This window comes from Salmo salar, chromosome ssa29 (assembly GCF_905237065.1).
Source record: "Salmo salar chromosome ssa29, Ssal_v3.1, whole genome shotgun sequence".
Classification (NCBI taxonomy): Eukaryota; Metazoa; Chordata; class Actinopteri; order Salmoniformes; family Salmonidae; genus Salmo; species Salmo salar.
The window spans coordinates 19,317,573-19,332,044 of NC_059470.1; the positions used below are offsets into that span (position 1 = coordinate 19,317,573).

General features: G+C 44.4%; 1 protein-coding gene across 1 annotated transcript in view; it reads left to right on the forward strand.

Moving 5' to 3' along the window:
• The window catches only part of kcnh2b (potassium voltage-gated channel, subfamily H (eag-related), member 2b), a 295,672-nt gene extending 290,774 nt beyond the window's left edge, over positions 1–4,898 (forward strand). The window contains exons 14-15 of the mRNA XM_014181110.2: positions 3,727–3,904; positions 4,092–4,898. Coding sequence (XP_014036585.2) covers positions 3,727–3,904; positions 4,092–4,547 — 634 coding nt within the window. The 3' untranslated portion in view covers positions 4,548–4,898. The remainder of the gene's footprint in view (positions 1–3,726; positions 3,905–4,091) is intronic.
• The last annotated feature ends 9,574 nt before the right edge of the window (positions 4,899–14,472 follow it).

Sequence of the window (14,472 nt, forward strand, 5' to 3'; positions counted from 1 at the left end):
ACAGAGACATAGACATACAGAGACCGAGACATACAGGGACAGGGACAGATGCATACAGGGACAGACACATAAACACATAGAGACAGAGACATACAGGGACAGATACATACAGGGACAGACACATAAACATATAGAGACAGAGACATACAGGGACAGGGACAGATACATACAGGGACAGACACATAAACACATAGAGACAGAGACATACAGGGACAGATACATACAGGGACAGACACATAAACATATAGAGACCGAGACATACAGGGACAGGGACAGATACATACAGGGACCCATGTGGCTCAGTTGGTAGAGCATGGTGTTTGCAACGCCAGAGTTGTGGGTTCGATTCCCACGGGGGACCAGTACAGAGAATTATTTTAATGAATTGTATGCATTCACTACTGTAAGTCGCTCTGGATAAGAGCGTCTGCTAAATGACTAAAATGTAAAAATGGGACAGACACATAAACATATAGAGACAGAGACATACAGGGACCGAAAGGGACGGAGACAGACAGGAACAGAGACATACAGGGACAGAAAGGGACGGAGACATGGACAGAGACAGGGACAGAAAGGGACAGAGACGGAGACATACAGGAGCAGAGACAGGGACATACAGGGACAGACACAAACACATATACAGTGGGGGTAAAAAGTATTTGATCCCCTGCTGATTTTGTACGTTTGCCCACTGACAAAGAAATGATCAGTCTATAATTTTAATGGTAGGTTTATTTGAACAGTGAGAAACAGAATAACAACAACAAAAATCCAGAAATACGCATGTCAAAAATGTTATAAATTGATTTGCATTTTAATGAGGGAAATAAGTATTTTGACCCCTCTCAATCAGAAAGATTTCTGGCTCCCAGGAGTCTTTTATACAGGTAACGAGCTGAGATAAGGAGCACACTCTTAAAGGGAGTGCTCCTAATCTCAGTTTGTTACCTGTATAAAAGACACCTGTCCACAGAAGCAATCAATAAATCAGATTCCAAACTCTCCACCATGGCCAAGACCAAAGAGCTCTCCAAGGATGTCAGGGACAAGATTGTAGACCTACACAAGGCTGGAATAGACTACAAGACCATCGCCAAGCAGCTTGGTGAGAAGGTGACAACAGTTGGTGCGATTATTCGCAAATGGAAGAAACGCAAAAGAACTGTCAATCTCCCTCGGCCTGGGGCTCCATGCAAGATCTCACCTCGTGGAGTTGCAATGATCATGAGAACGGTGAGGAATCAGCCCAGAACTACACGGGAGGATCTTGTCAATGATCTCAAGGCAGCTGGGACCATAGTCACCAAGAAAACAATTGGTAACACACTACGCCGTGAAGGACTGAAATCCTGCAGCGCCCGCAAGGTCCCCCTGCTCAAGAAAGCACATATACATGCCCGTCTGAAGTTTGCCAATGAACATCTGAATGATTCAGAGGACAACTGGGTGAAAGTGTTGTGGTCAGATGAGACCAAAATGGAGCTCTTTGGCATCAACTCAACTCGCCGTGTTTGGAGGAGGAGGAATGCTGCCTATGACCCCAAGAACACCATCCCCACCGTCAAACATGGAGGTGGAAACATTATACTTTGGCGGTGTTTTTCTGCTAAGGGGACAGGACAACTTCACAGCATCAAAGGGACGATGGACGGGGCCATGTACCGTCAAATCTTGGGTGAGAACCTCCTTCCATCAGCCAGGGCATTGAAAATGGGTTATGGATGGGTATTCCAGCATGACAGTGACCCAAAACACACAGCCAAGGCAACAAAGGAGTGGCTGAAGAAGAAGCACATTAAGGTCCTGGAGTGGCCTAGCCAGTCTCCAGACCTTAATCCCATAGAAAATCTGTGGAGGGAGCTGAAGGTTCGAGTTGCCAAACGTCAGCCTCGAAACCTTAATGACTTGGAGAAGATCTGCAAAGAGGAGTGGGACAAAATCCCTCCTGAGATGTGTGCAAACCTGGTGGCCAACTACAGCCCAAAGCTAGCGATCTTGCAGCATTGTATAAAATATTCTGGGCCCTCAGTTTCCTGCGCAAGGGATAAGAAGCAGTGCTTGACTTGGGCAGGTTGCTCGCCGGAGCTGAGTACCAGCACCTCATATTGTCTACTGCTTGAGCACCTATTCCTCTTATAGAATATTAGCTCAAAAGTATTCTGGAGCTCCTGTACCTAAATATAAACAGTACCAGTACCCAAAATGAGTCCCGGAACCTATTTCAGTCCAAGTGAAGCACTGATAAGAAGCCTATTTTATGACGTTTCCACTGGATCAGAGCATTCCCTTTCACGTTGAGTGGTTATCGAAAGGGAGAGAGCTGGCCTCTCAAGTGGGGCAGCAGACCTACAGAGACAGAGACATTCAGGGACAAAGACAGACAGGGACAGAGACATACAGTGACAGGGACATACAGGGACAGAGACAGACACATACAGGGACAGAGACAGACACATACGGGGACAGAGACATACAGGGACAGAGACAGAGACATACAGGGACAGAGACATACAGGGACAGAGACAGAGACATACAGGGACAGAGACAGAGACATACAGGGACAGAGACAGAGACATACAGGGACAGAGACAGAGACATACAGGGACAGAGACAGAGACATACAGGGACAGAGACAGACATACAGGGACAGACAGACACATACAGGGACAGGGACATACAGGGACAGGGACATACAGAGACAGAGACATACAGGGACAGAGACAGAGACATACAGGGACAGAGACAGACGCATACAGGGACAGAGACAGACGCATACAGGGACAGACACAGACGCATACAGAGACAGACACAGACAGGGACAGAGACAGACACATACAGGGACAGACACATACAGAGACAGACACATACAGAGACAGACACATACAGGGACAGAGACAGACAGGGACAGTGACGGGGACAGGGATAGGGCAGGGACACAGACAGGGATCGGAGCAGGGACAGGTCAGAGACAGGGACAGGGCAGGGGCAGGGACAGAGTTAGCTATAGCCCTCTGAGAAAATGGTTAGAATGAGTGTGTAAAAGATGTACAAATGGGAATATAGGGCACAGCTGCTAGTCTTCTAGTCCACTGTAGCTGCTTCCATTATGTCTTGCACCACAGTGTCTGATATGTCTGTCCCCTGTCAGAGTAATGGAAGTACCCAGGCCTGGTGTTCGCACTCAGCTGACAACTCTCTCTTTAACCCTACCTCATTATTCATATTTATCAGTCTGATTCTGACCGACATATTCCTCTCCTCTCCTCTCCTCTCCTCTCCTCTCCTCTCCTCTCCTCTCCTCTCCTCTCCTCTCCTCTCCTCTCCTCTCCTCTCCTCTCCTCTCCTCTCCTCTCCTCTCCTCTCCTCTCCTCTTCTCTTCTCTTCTTCTCTTCGCTTCTCCTCTCTTCTTTTTCTCTCCTCGTCTCTCCTCTTCTCCTCTCCTCTCCTCTCCTCTCCTCTCCTCTCCTCTCCTCTCCTCTCCTCTCCTCTCCTCTCCTCTCCTCTCCTCTCCTCTCATCTTCTCTCCTCCACAGTGGAATAACTGTTATATTGGCCCCTATGGTCTTATCCAGTCAGTGCCCATTGTCAAGTCTCATTGAGGTCAAAGACCTCCATTATCTAGAAGGCTGAGGCTTTGCCTGCTTTTGTGAGAGTTTCTGACGTTTGTATGCGTGCGTGTGTGTGTGTGTGTGTGTGTGTATGTCCGCGTGTTTCTCTCTTCAGGCTGGAAACGAGGATGTCGACAGACATCGGGGCAATCATGCAACTACTACAGCGTCAGATGGCCCTGGTGCCCCCAGCCTACAGCACCGTGTTGTCTCCCCCTCAGGCCTCACCCTACCCTGGCCCTGGTCCTGGAGAGAGGCTGGTGCAGTCTGAGACACTGGCTTCCCTCTCACAGGTACTACACACATAAAGGAGATAGACACGTACATGCAGATATACCTGTAGACACCTGTATACATGCGTACACACATGCACTCATACACATGCCCACACACCAGTTGCGTCCATACACACACACACATATACAGACACACTCAAAAGGGTCTTCTCTGAATCCCTCCTCGTCTGCATCTCTCCTCCAGATCTCACACCCCCAGGACTTTGAGGAGTTCCCCGGCAAGTCGTGTGACTCTCTCCGCAGCCCTGATCAGCTGCACCCCCAGGACTCGCCTCTGGTCAGCCCCATCGAGACACGACGAGACACCACTGGGCTGGGCAGCTTAATCCTGGACCTGGACCTGGACCTGGACAGCCTGGAGCTAGAACTAGGGGCTGGGTCAGTGGCAGGGTTGGGGTCAGGGATGCAGGCAGGTTCAGGGTTGGGGTCAGGGATGCGGGCAGGTTCAGGGTTGGGGTCAGGGATGCGGGCAGGTTCAGGGTTGGGGTCAGGGATGCGGGCAAGTTCAGGGTTGGGGTCAGTGGGAGGGGCGAATGGCCTGGACCCTGACACCCAGCGAAGGCTCTCTCTGCCTGAGCCACAGACGCCCCTGGACTCACAGACACCGCAGAGGCACAGCTCCGACCCTGGGGGGAGCTAAGGAGCGGTGAGGGGGAGAGAGGAGAATGGGGACAGAGAGAGGGAAAGGAGGGGTAGCTCTGTTTTTCCCTCTTTCCCAGTCACACATCTCATTGGGTCCTTCCCATAGTCCAGGCGTAAACAGACACACATAAGGGGGCGTCCCTTTTCTCCCTTCAGCCTCTAAAACCTGCATGAGTGTGCCTCACCTCTGACCTGAGGAGAAACCTTGTTTGGAGAGGGGGGATGTCTCTCTTTTTCAGGGGTCCCTTCCCCTATCCGGCTCCTAACGTTACCACAGCGTTACCAGACAGACAGACAGACAGACAGACAGACAGACAGACAGACAGACAGACAGACAGAGAGAGAGAGAGAGAGAGAGAGAGAGAGAGAGAGAGAGAGAGAGAGAGAGAGAGAGAGAGAGAGAGAGAGAGAGAGAGAGAGAGAGAGAGAGAGAGAGACCTTCTGAACTCAGTCCGGTCCATTCTGGCCTACAGAGATGACTACAGAATGCTCACTCACATGACTGGTTCTGTTTAGAAACGTCCCTTTACTGCTGTATCCAGTATTGGATTACCATAATGGGGAGGGGGAAAAAACTATAATAATTATATAAGTAGCCATTATGTCTTGCACTGAAATTTACAGACATTCTATCTAACATGTCCGTGACGCTTCCGAAAACTGGTTGGTTGGTGGACTGTAGTGTTAGCTGGCCTAACAGAAACTCTGGTGTCCTGTCCTATCATTGGCCCCTTTTCCCTAAGGTCCGAATCCCCGGAGGCGGAGCCAAGGCCCCAAGAGCATACTGGATTGGCTGGTTTGCACCTCAGGGGTGGGGTTGGAGGAAGGGTTTAAAAGCCATGACTTCTTTGATGAACATATCAAATCCCTATCAGAACCTTGTACAGATTGCTAGAGAGTGGGAGTCTTTGTACAGTTCAATATGCAAACACTGGCGAGAGAGGAGTGTTGTATCCTATATCTGTGTTGATAATATCAGATTCAGGTTCCAAAGCTTTTTGCCCTAGTTTTGTCGGTAGTTCACAAAGCATGGCTTAGTTTCCCCCTCTAACACTTGAAGAGGAAATGACCTACATTTACCTGTCCAAGGATCTGACTACACAGCAATACGCAGCCCCAGGAGAGAACACGCTCCACACACGTTATAATGTAGATCCTCCATCATCTCCCCATGTTGCTGTTCTACTACAGGGGTCCTGTCTCACTCCCTTTCTCCACCTGTCCTTTCTCTGGGGAGAGTCTCTGTACATGGTAGTTGATGACGTAAGGTGCAATGGCGGTCTACGATACGCAGGGAACCTGAAGATTGTATTTAACCGCTTGCTGGTCTGAGCTTCTTATTTATTTATTGGTTTTAGGAGTGTTATGTTCTTTGTAGATTGTACCAAATATGATTTCTCGTTTTGCAGAAAGAAGGTGTAGAGTGTAAACTTTGGTGGAGGGAGTGAAATAATATTTTTGGGTAAATGTGGACAGGTACCTCTCCCCACATTTGTGTGTTTGTTTTAACAAATGTTATGTCAGTACAACCATTCTAGATGTTTCTTGAGTAATATGACTGTTTGACAGGAGTTGCACTTTATTATTATTATTATAATAATTATAATGATTATTTACTCTTCATCAACCCTGACCAGAGATGTCAGTGTCCACCCACTGGCCACAGACATTAATTCAACATCTACGTTGGTTCAATGTAATTTCATTGACATGACATGGAAACAACAATGATTCAACCAGTGTGTGTCCAGTGAGCAGTAGGCTAATATTATCATCAGATCTGAGAAGAGGCGGAGAGCTTTTAGCTCCCAGAGTAAGATTTAAACAGTGAGAGTTAAAGTGAGTCGCAAAGCGGTGAGTAGTGTTTGTGTGTAGTGTGTATCATGCACGGTGCAAACACATTGTATCTGTATGCAGGGAGGACTAGAAGCAGGTGAGGTAGCTGGAGGAGGCCAAACAGTGTTTTGAAGTGATGAGTAATGAACATTAAATTACTATATATATTTAGCTTGTTAGAAAAAACGGAATCATTAAGACAAAGAAAATGGTCAGGTTTCAGCTAAGACACGCAAGCAGGCACACACACACACACACACACACACACACACACACACACACACACACACACACATGCTATTAGGTGCACTGTTCACAGTTAATCACTGTTAGTAATGTCTTTGCATGTACAAAGTGCAGTAAAAAACCTGTGTTAGTGAATTGGAAGAGTGATAATGCATGAGTTGTGCTTTGGGATAGTGCATTTTAGTGTTGAACCAAAGCAACTGAAGAGAAGCAATTACTGTATTCTGCATTGAATTGAATGGAATGGGAAAATCAATAAGAGATGATTTAAGCCGCCCGAAGTTCAAAGCAGAGTAGACACCAAACGAACAGAGACCTCTTTCTGAGCTTATTTACTGTGTTCAGTCCCATCACTGCACTGAACATCATCAAGGGTTGTAACAGTGACACAACGAGATGCCAACGATGACAACAAAAAAACTACCGTAGGCCAATATCTACAATTTATTAAACAATTGTTGAGCTCTTGCTGTGTCACTGTTACAACCACTGAAGATGTGCAGTGCAGTGATGGAACTGGACACAGTAAATAAGCTCAGATGAAAAGAGGTCTCTGTTGGTTTCATCCCTTCGACTCTGCTTTTAACTTCAGGCAGCTTAAATGGCCTCCTTAGATAGTGAAAAGTCTCCTTTTGTACAGTTTTACAGTCAGGCCAACCCTCCCAGAACATAGACTACCCACACTATAGGATGTTATAATACAGAGCCTTTCCTATATCCGTCTGTCACTTCAAATTATGTTTTTTTGTTTCTATTTGGGTCCTCAATCATCACAGAACTGCGTAATGTCTATATACCATCTACAATAGTTTTTAGTCACATAATCTCTGTCTTGAAGGACATTCCCAACACTTTAGAATGCAATTTCCATTTTGCATTCTTCAAAATCACCATCCTAATGTAGACTGACTGGGTTTAGGTGTAGATCTAGGGGGATTAAGTTATCTATCTCTATAACATAGCTACATATCAAAATAATACTGTAATGTATGTAAAGTTGTCATAGAAAGCTCAAACAAGGAAATGTAATTAGCTCCCAGTGAAACATGTCCACCCACTGGGATGTGTCATGGTGGCTTAGTCAATGGGTCTCACATTTTAGCAACCTACACCAAAGATTATCTATTATATTGACAAGATAGTCAAGTGACCGCTATAATAATGGAAATACATGTCCTCAAAGATGGAAGGCAGACGGGAGGAGGCGAGATCAGGTGGGACCATTCTAGCCAATGAGAGGGAAGATATGTATGTGAAGAACAAGAACAACATCGATACAAAATCCTTTTATATCAGTGCATTCGTAACAACCTACCAATTACGAAACTTCTATTCGATCAATTAAGCCTCACGTAGCAAATAAGCTATTTCAACTTTTTGTTGACCAAATTCAACACTCATTGACCACCAAACAAAAATTCCTCACTTCGTGGTCTTACTTTCTTGGACAGATTTTGGGTGGGGTAAACCCTCTCGTTTCGCCTCCTCTTTGCCTACACACACACACACCTCTGCTACACAAGCCTCTCGCACCTCACATTTGGCAGAGCACTTTTCAGCTCTTTTCAACTTTATAGTATATTATATAAATATTATGCTGCATCATTGGCACAGGTCCCGAATTTGTAGATATTTTGAACAGTGGGGTTTTTGGTAAAGTTTACACTGGATTGCTCTTTCCCACCTCCCCCCTGTACATAAGAACATCTTGTAAAGGAATACATTCTTGGCACCCATATAGCCAGCACTATGCAGACATTTCTTTGGCATGCTTTGAAATGCAGAAAAACTGTAGAGGAAACAACATAAAGTCTGTTCAACATTTTAATCATGTGAATAAAGATGTTAATAACTATTGTTAATAATAATGACGATGATGATGAGGAGTATAAGGACAATGAACAAGATTACTTTAATATTGTGCACATTTTATTTGCATGCTGCACTGAGAATCTTTTCAGAAATGAGAGGGTGGATGTGCAAGGAAGGCAGCTGCTTTTGGGCTGTGTCCTTGCGGCTGTGTAGAGTAATACACTGTATACTTCCGGGTCATGGAAGAGTAACATATACTGTACTTCCTGGTCATGGGAGAGTAACATATACTGTACTTCCTGGTCATGGGAGAAAGGGACACTGAAAAGTTACAAGATACTGTAACATTATGGAGGATACATGTGCGGGGCTATGGCCAGCTCTGCCACAGTTGGCTTTCAGACTAGGGAATATGAATAATAATACAATTCTAGCCTGACCATGTTGGAGTGCATAGCCTATGTCACCCTGTTCATATCAGACACTACAGCAAGCTAGAAGACAGAAGCAGCTCCAGGTCTTGATTGTGTGATAGCGTTATACAAGGTTGACTTTATATAACATTTCAAATATTTATTTCAATAAACCTCTTTGAAAACAAACTGTGCGTCTGCTATGTATGTCTGGAGCTTTATAGATTATTCTTTATATACTTTTAAGTCTCACCCATGTTGGAGTTTTCTACCATCCTCTCACAGTTAATGTGGTCAATGGACATGCTATTGAGACACATTCGCTAACAGCAGTACAAGATCAATGGTAATGTCAGAGCCATTTTTATAGAAAATAAAGTGTTTAAATTATATTAAGGAATATATAAGAATTAAGTATTAATTGTAAAGAAACTATTATTTAAAAAATATATATATGTTAATGTTTATAAGAAACCCATTTTTTATTTGTTTATTGTGACACCTGGTGGTTACCTGTAGTGTGTCAGCAGGGTAGTATAAGGGTTTAATGGCAACATGGCCCAGTCACTAACAGTGAACCATGCAAACCGATGCTGGCACTAAGACGGCACTCAACAAGCTGTATAAGGCCATAAGCAAACAAGAAAAGCTCATCCGGAGGCAGCACTCCTAGTGGCGAGATACTTTAATGCAGGGTAACTTAAATCCGTCTTACCTAATTTCTACCAGCATGTTAAATGTGCAACCACAGGGGGAAAAAAACTCTAGATCACCTTTACTCCACACATAGAGACGCGTACAAAGCTCTCCCTCGCCCTCCATTTGGAAAATCTGACCATAACTCTATCCTCCTGATTCCTGCTTACAAGCAAAAACTAAAGCAGGAAGTACCAGCGACTCGCTCAATAAGGAAGTGGTCAGATGACGCAGATGCTACGCTACAGGACTGTTTTGCTAGCACAGACTGGAATATGTTCTGGGATTTTTCCGATGGCATTGAGGAGTACACCACATCAGTCACTGGCTTAATCAATAAGTGCATCGATGACGTCGTCCCCACAGTGACTGTACCTTCCCTGTAGCTCAGTTGGTAGAGCATGGTGTTTGCAACACCAGGGTTGTGGGTTCGTTTCCCACGGGGGGCCAGCACAGAAAAAAAAAATGTATGAAATTGTATGAAATGTATGCATTCACTACTGTAAGTCGCTCTGGATAAGAGCGTCTGCTAAAGCTAAAATGTAAAATGTACGTACATACCCCAACCAGAAGCCATGGATTACAGGCAGTGGCGGTTCTAGTTTGTATGGCTCCCTGGGCACACCCCCCCTTTAGCCCTCCCCCTAATTTTTATACAGACATTTGGAACAACACAAATAAATAATCATAAAATTTAAAATGATATAAATATAAAAATATATACAAAAATAAGACTCATAAATATCAAAAAGAAGTAACAAAGACAAATAGAAACAAATTGTAGTATATAAATGCAAATAAAAAAGAGAATAAAATTATTACAGTATTACCCTATTGCTAACAAAAAACAAATAAAACTAAATTGCACAAATCCTATATCACATAAATACACAAATAGAATAACACACTTATAAAGAGGAGAACCTGCTTGTTACACTATTGCACTTCAAACAAGAAACACACAAACTAAATTGCACAACTGCCATCTAAACCCTGACCTTTCTTGCCTTCTTTGATGCAAAGTCATCAATTAAATCATCATAAGAAATTTGCCCAGCAATTGCATGGTTAATACTGATGACAGCAAGGCCACTAAGGCGTTCCTGTGACATGGTGGACCTCAGGTAGGATTTGATGAGCTTCAGCTTTGAAAAGCTCCTCTCTGCTTCAGCTACGGTCAGTGGAAGAGTAAGACAAATTCTGAGAGCAGTCCACAAATTTGGATACATTTCTGAGAGCTCCCTTTCGTGTATAAATATCAGCAGCTCAAGCAGGGTCATGGTCTTCGATGGCAAGTCAGGCAAGTTCTTCAGTTCCTGTGCAAGCTCTCTGCCATCCAAGCCTCTGTGTTCTTTATAGTGCAGTGTCATACTAAGAACCTCACATTGTTCTGTCTGCTCCTCATTTGAGAGACTTTGGAAGGTTGACAGAACTTCAAACTTCTCTCCCACATTTTCCAATATGGAAAATATTTCCTTAAAGGCTGAGGTTGCAGCATCAACAACATTGAAAAATGTCACCTCCAGCTTCTTCAGGGCATCACCAAAGGCTCATCAAATGATTTGTATGAATAGTGCCACTTTTGGACCTCAGCCTTTTTTGTTGTAGAACGGCCTCTACATTCATACCCTCGCAAATATCCTTGGCTGACGTTTGTGCAGTCATAAAGCCTGTTGGCCTGTAGTTGCTGAGACCTCTCTCTGTCTTTCTGAGAAGACTGACTGCAACATCCACATGCATACTGGGAAACTGCATCAGCTTGCTCACATGTTGGATCTGGCTCAAGATGTCATACCACACCACTGTACAGATGCTGACGCTGTATGATCCCACCTCCTCTGACAAGGACTGGGCCTCAATCTTTATCACAGGGTCTTTGGTTTGATCCCTCACCTCAATCAGTGCCTCTCTCACCGCTGCTGCCTGATACCTCAGTGGCTCGACACTCTTAACTTTACTCTCCCACTTTGTCTCAGTCCACATCTTCAAAGTGATGTCCACATGTTTTTTCAGGATGGCCCATCGCTGTGTGGAGGCTGAGAACAAGGTGTACAGTTTGTGTAAGTTGCCAAAGTAACCTGTGGCATCGACAGAACTTTTAGCAGCATCAGCCACAACCAGGTTCAATGTGTGAGCCCCACATGGCACAAATAGAGCTCTTGGATTCATTTCCAGGAGTCTGGCTTGGACACCTTTGTTTTTGTCTCTCATGTTGGGCCCAGACTGGAAACATGCAGTCCTCAAAATGAATTTTTAGCTTCTCTAATCTTTTGAGAATCAGGGATGCCAAATGTTGGCCCGTGGACTCATCTGCCTCCAAAAAAACCCATAAAATGTTCCTTTATGTGGGGCTCCTCCTTCAGTGACACAATCCAAATCACAACTGACAACTGTTCAGTGTGGCTGACATCTGAGGTGCAATCTAGAATGATAGAGAAGAATCTTGCCAGCTTGATGTCACTCACCATTATTGATGTCACTCACCAAATGACCTTGCTGCTCAACAAATCAATGAGTTCATTCTGTATTTGGTGGCCAAGGCAGCTGGTGGTGTGACTCGAGGTCCCTTTTTGGACACGGTTAAGGTGCTCTTTCATGACTGGATCAAATTATGCCATCAGTTCAACCTCTTTGAGGACATTTCCATTTGATGGAAAGTACAGTGTTTCTGTTTGTCCCCTTAGTGACATATTTCCAATTGCCAGAGACTGTACAATAGCAGTCAGACGTGTCAACACCTCTCTCCATCTTGTCCTCTCAGCCTCCATAAGTGCCATCTCATGCTTATCAATTGTTTCCCCTATTTTGATCCTCATTGCCAGTTCTTTCCATGTTTTCATACAGTTTTGGTGTTCTGGACTGCTGTCGTGTGAAGTCAGCAAAGAACTTGCATGTTTTTAGTCTGTCAGTCCTGAGTTTGCTAAATTAATTTTCTTCTTAGAAAATAGTTTTCAGCAGAAGCAGAAGAGGCTGTTGTTTCTTTCAGAATTCACCAACCAACTTCTAGGGACTTTTTCACCACTCACCAAGGTCTTCCCGGAAAAACTGGTGGTGGCAACTTCTTCCGTCAGTCTCATTCCTTGGGAAAACAAAGTCAGGTGGTACCTCACTTGGTCCTCTGCAAACTAGTTGTGTCCGAATTCTGTCAGTCAGAACTGAAGGCCAGTCAGCAGGGTCTGTAGACAGTGGCTCATCCTCAGCAGCAGGATGTGGTGGGGATGCGGCTACAGGGATTTCTAATGGAGAGCACATGGGCATTAGTTTACACACTTTATTTACAGCATTTATAGTGGTGGAACATCCCACATACATACCCAGTAATAATTAAAATCATCATTGTTACCTACAATATGGAAACTTAAAACTTTTCAAAAGGGAAATTATTTATTTTATTTATGTTATGCAGGGATACACACATAAACACATGTGTGTGTACACACACACACACGCATGCGCTTGCGAACAAACACACCTGAAGAATCCTGCTGGGGAGAAGTGGAAGCAAATGGGTCTTCATCCTCATCCTCAGGCTCAGACAACATTTGTGTCACGCCCTGATCTGTTTCACCTGTCCTTGTGATTGTCTCCACCTCCCTCCAGGTGTCGCCCATCTTCCATATTATCCCCTGTGTATTTACACCTGTGTTTTCTGTCTGTCTGTTGCCAGTTCGTCTTGTTTCTTCAAGCCTACCAGTGGTTTGTCTCAGCTCCTGTTTTTCCCCCTAGGCTCTCTTTTTCTCGTCCTCCTGGTTTTAGACCTTTACCTGTCCTGACCCTGTACCCGCCCGCCTGACCACTACCTGACCTCTGCCTGACCCTGCCTGCCGTCCTGTACCTTTTACGCCTACTCTGGATTATCGACCCCTGCCTGCCTTGACCTGTCGTTTGCCTGCCCCTGTGGTTACAATAAATATTGTTACTTCACAGTCTGCACTTGGGTCTTACCTTGATTCCTGATAATTTGTGAAGACACCTGTGTGGCTGAGGAGGTGGCTGGCTGCTCATCCTGAAGCTCCGAGATAATTTCTGAAGAGGACTGTGTGGCTGAGGAGGTAGATGGCTCCTCATCCTGGCCAGTGCCAGGGGGTGCTCCAAAATATTTCAGAAGTGCACATGAATTTGCATTCAAATACAGTATATGAGTCTGACACCCTAAATACATTTGTTGCACAATTAAATATACATGTCATTATGTACAATTTATCAAACTTTCAGAATAGGAACCAAATGAACCATACAACCTCCTTGGCTAATTCTAAGCATAAGACACCCAAAAAGACTTGATATGTTACAAAAGATACAAAATATAGTTGTCCTTTAAGTTAGCCTACAGCATTGGAAATTACCCTTACTGAGCTCAGGACCTAACCAATACAATCACAGAAAACCTTTATGATGTCACATCAATGAAAGTTAACCAAATCAATTTATTTAACTAGGCAAGTAAGTTAAGAACAAATTATTTTTTTCAATGACAGCCTAGGAACAGTGGGTTAACTGCCTTGTTCAGGGGCAGAATGACAGATTTTGTACCTTGTCAGCTCGGGGATTGGATCTTGCAACCTTTCAGCTAGAAAATATTTACACAAGAAGCAACCTAATATCACACAGTCAACCTCTCATTTCATTTAGTAAATTCACCATTCTGCTCTAACCACTAGGCTACGCTGCCGCCCCGCTTTGCTGCAGGCTACACACATTATCATGATGAAACTGTGTGGAATTATATTCAATGTTATGTAAGCTAGTTGGACAGAAAACTGAATATTGTCGCCCTATGTGTAATAGCATACAGTTGAAGTCGGAAGTTTACATACACCTTAGCCAAATACATTTAAACTCAGTTTTTCACAATTCCTGACATTTAATCCTAGTAAAAATTCCCTGTCTGAGGTCAGTTAGGATTACCACTTTATTTTA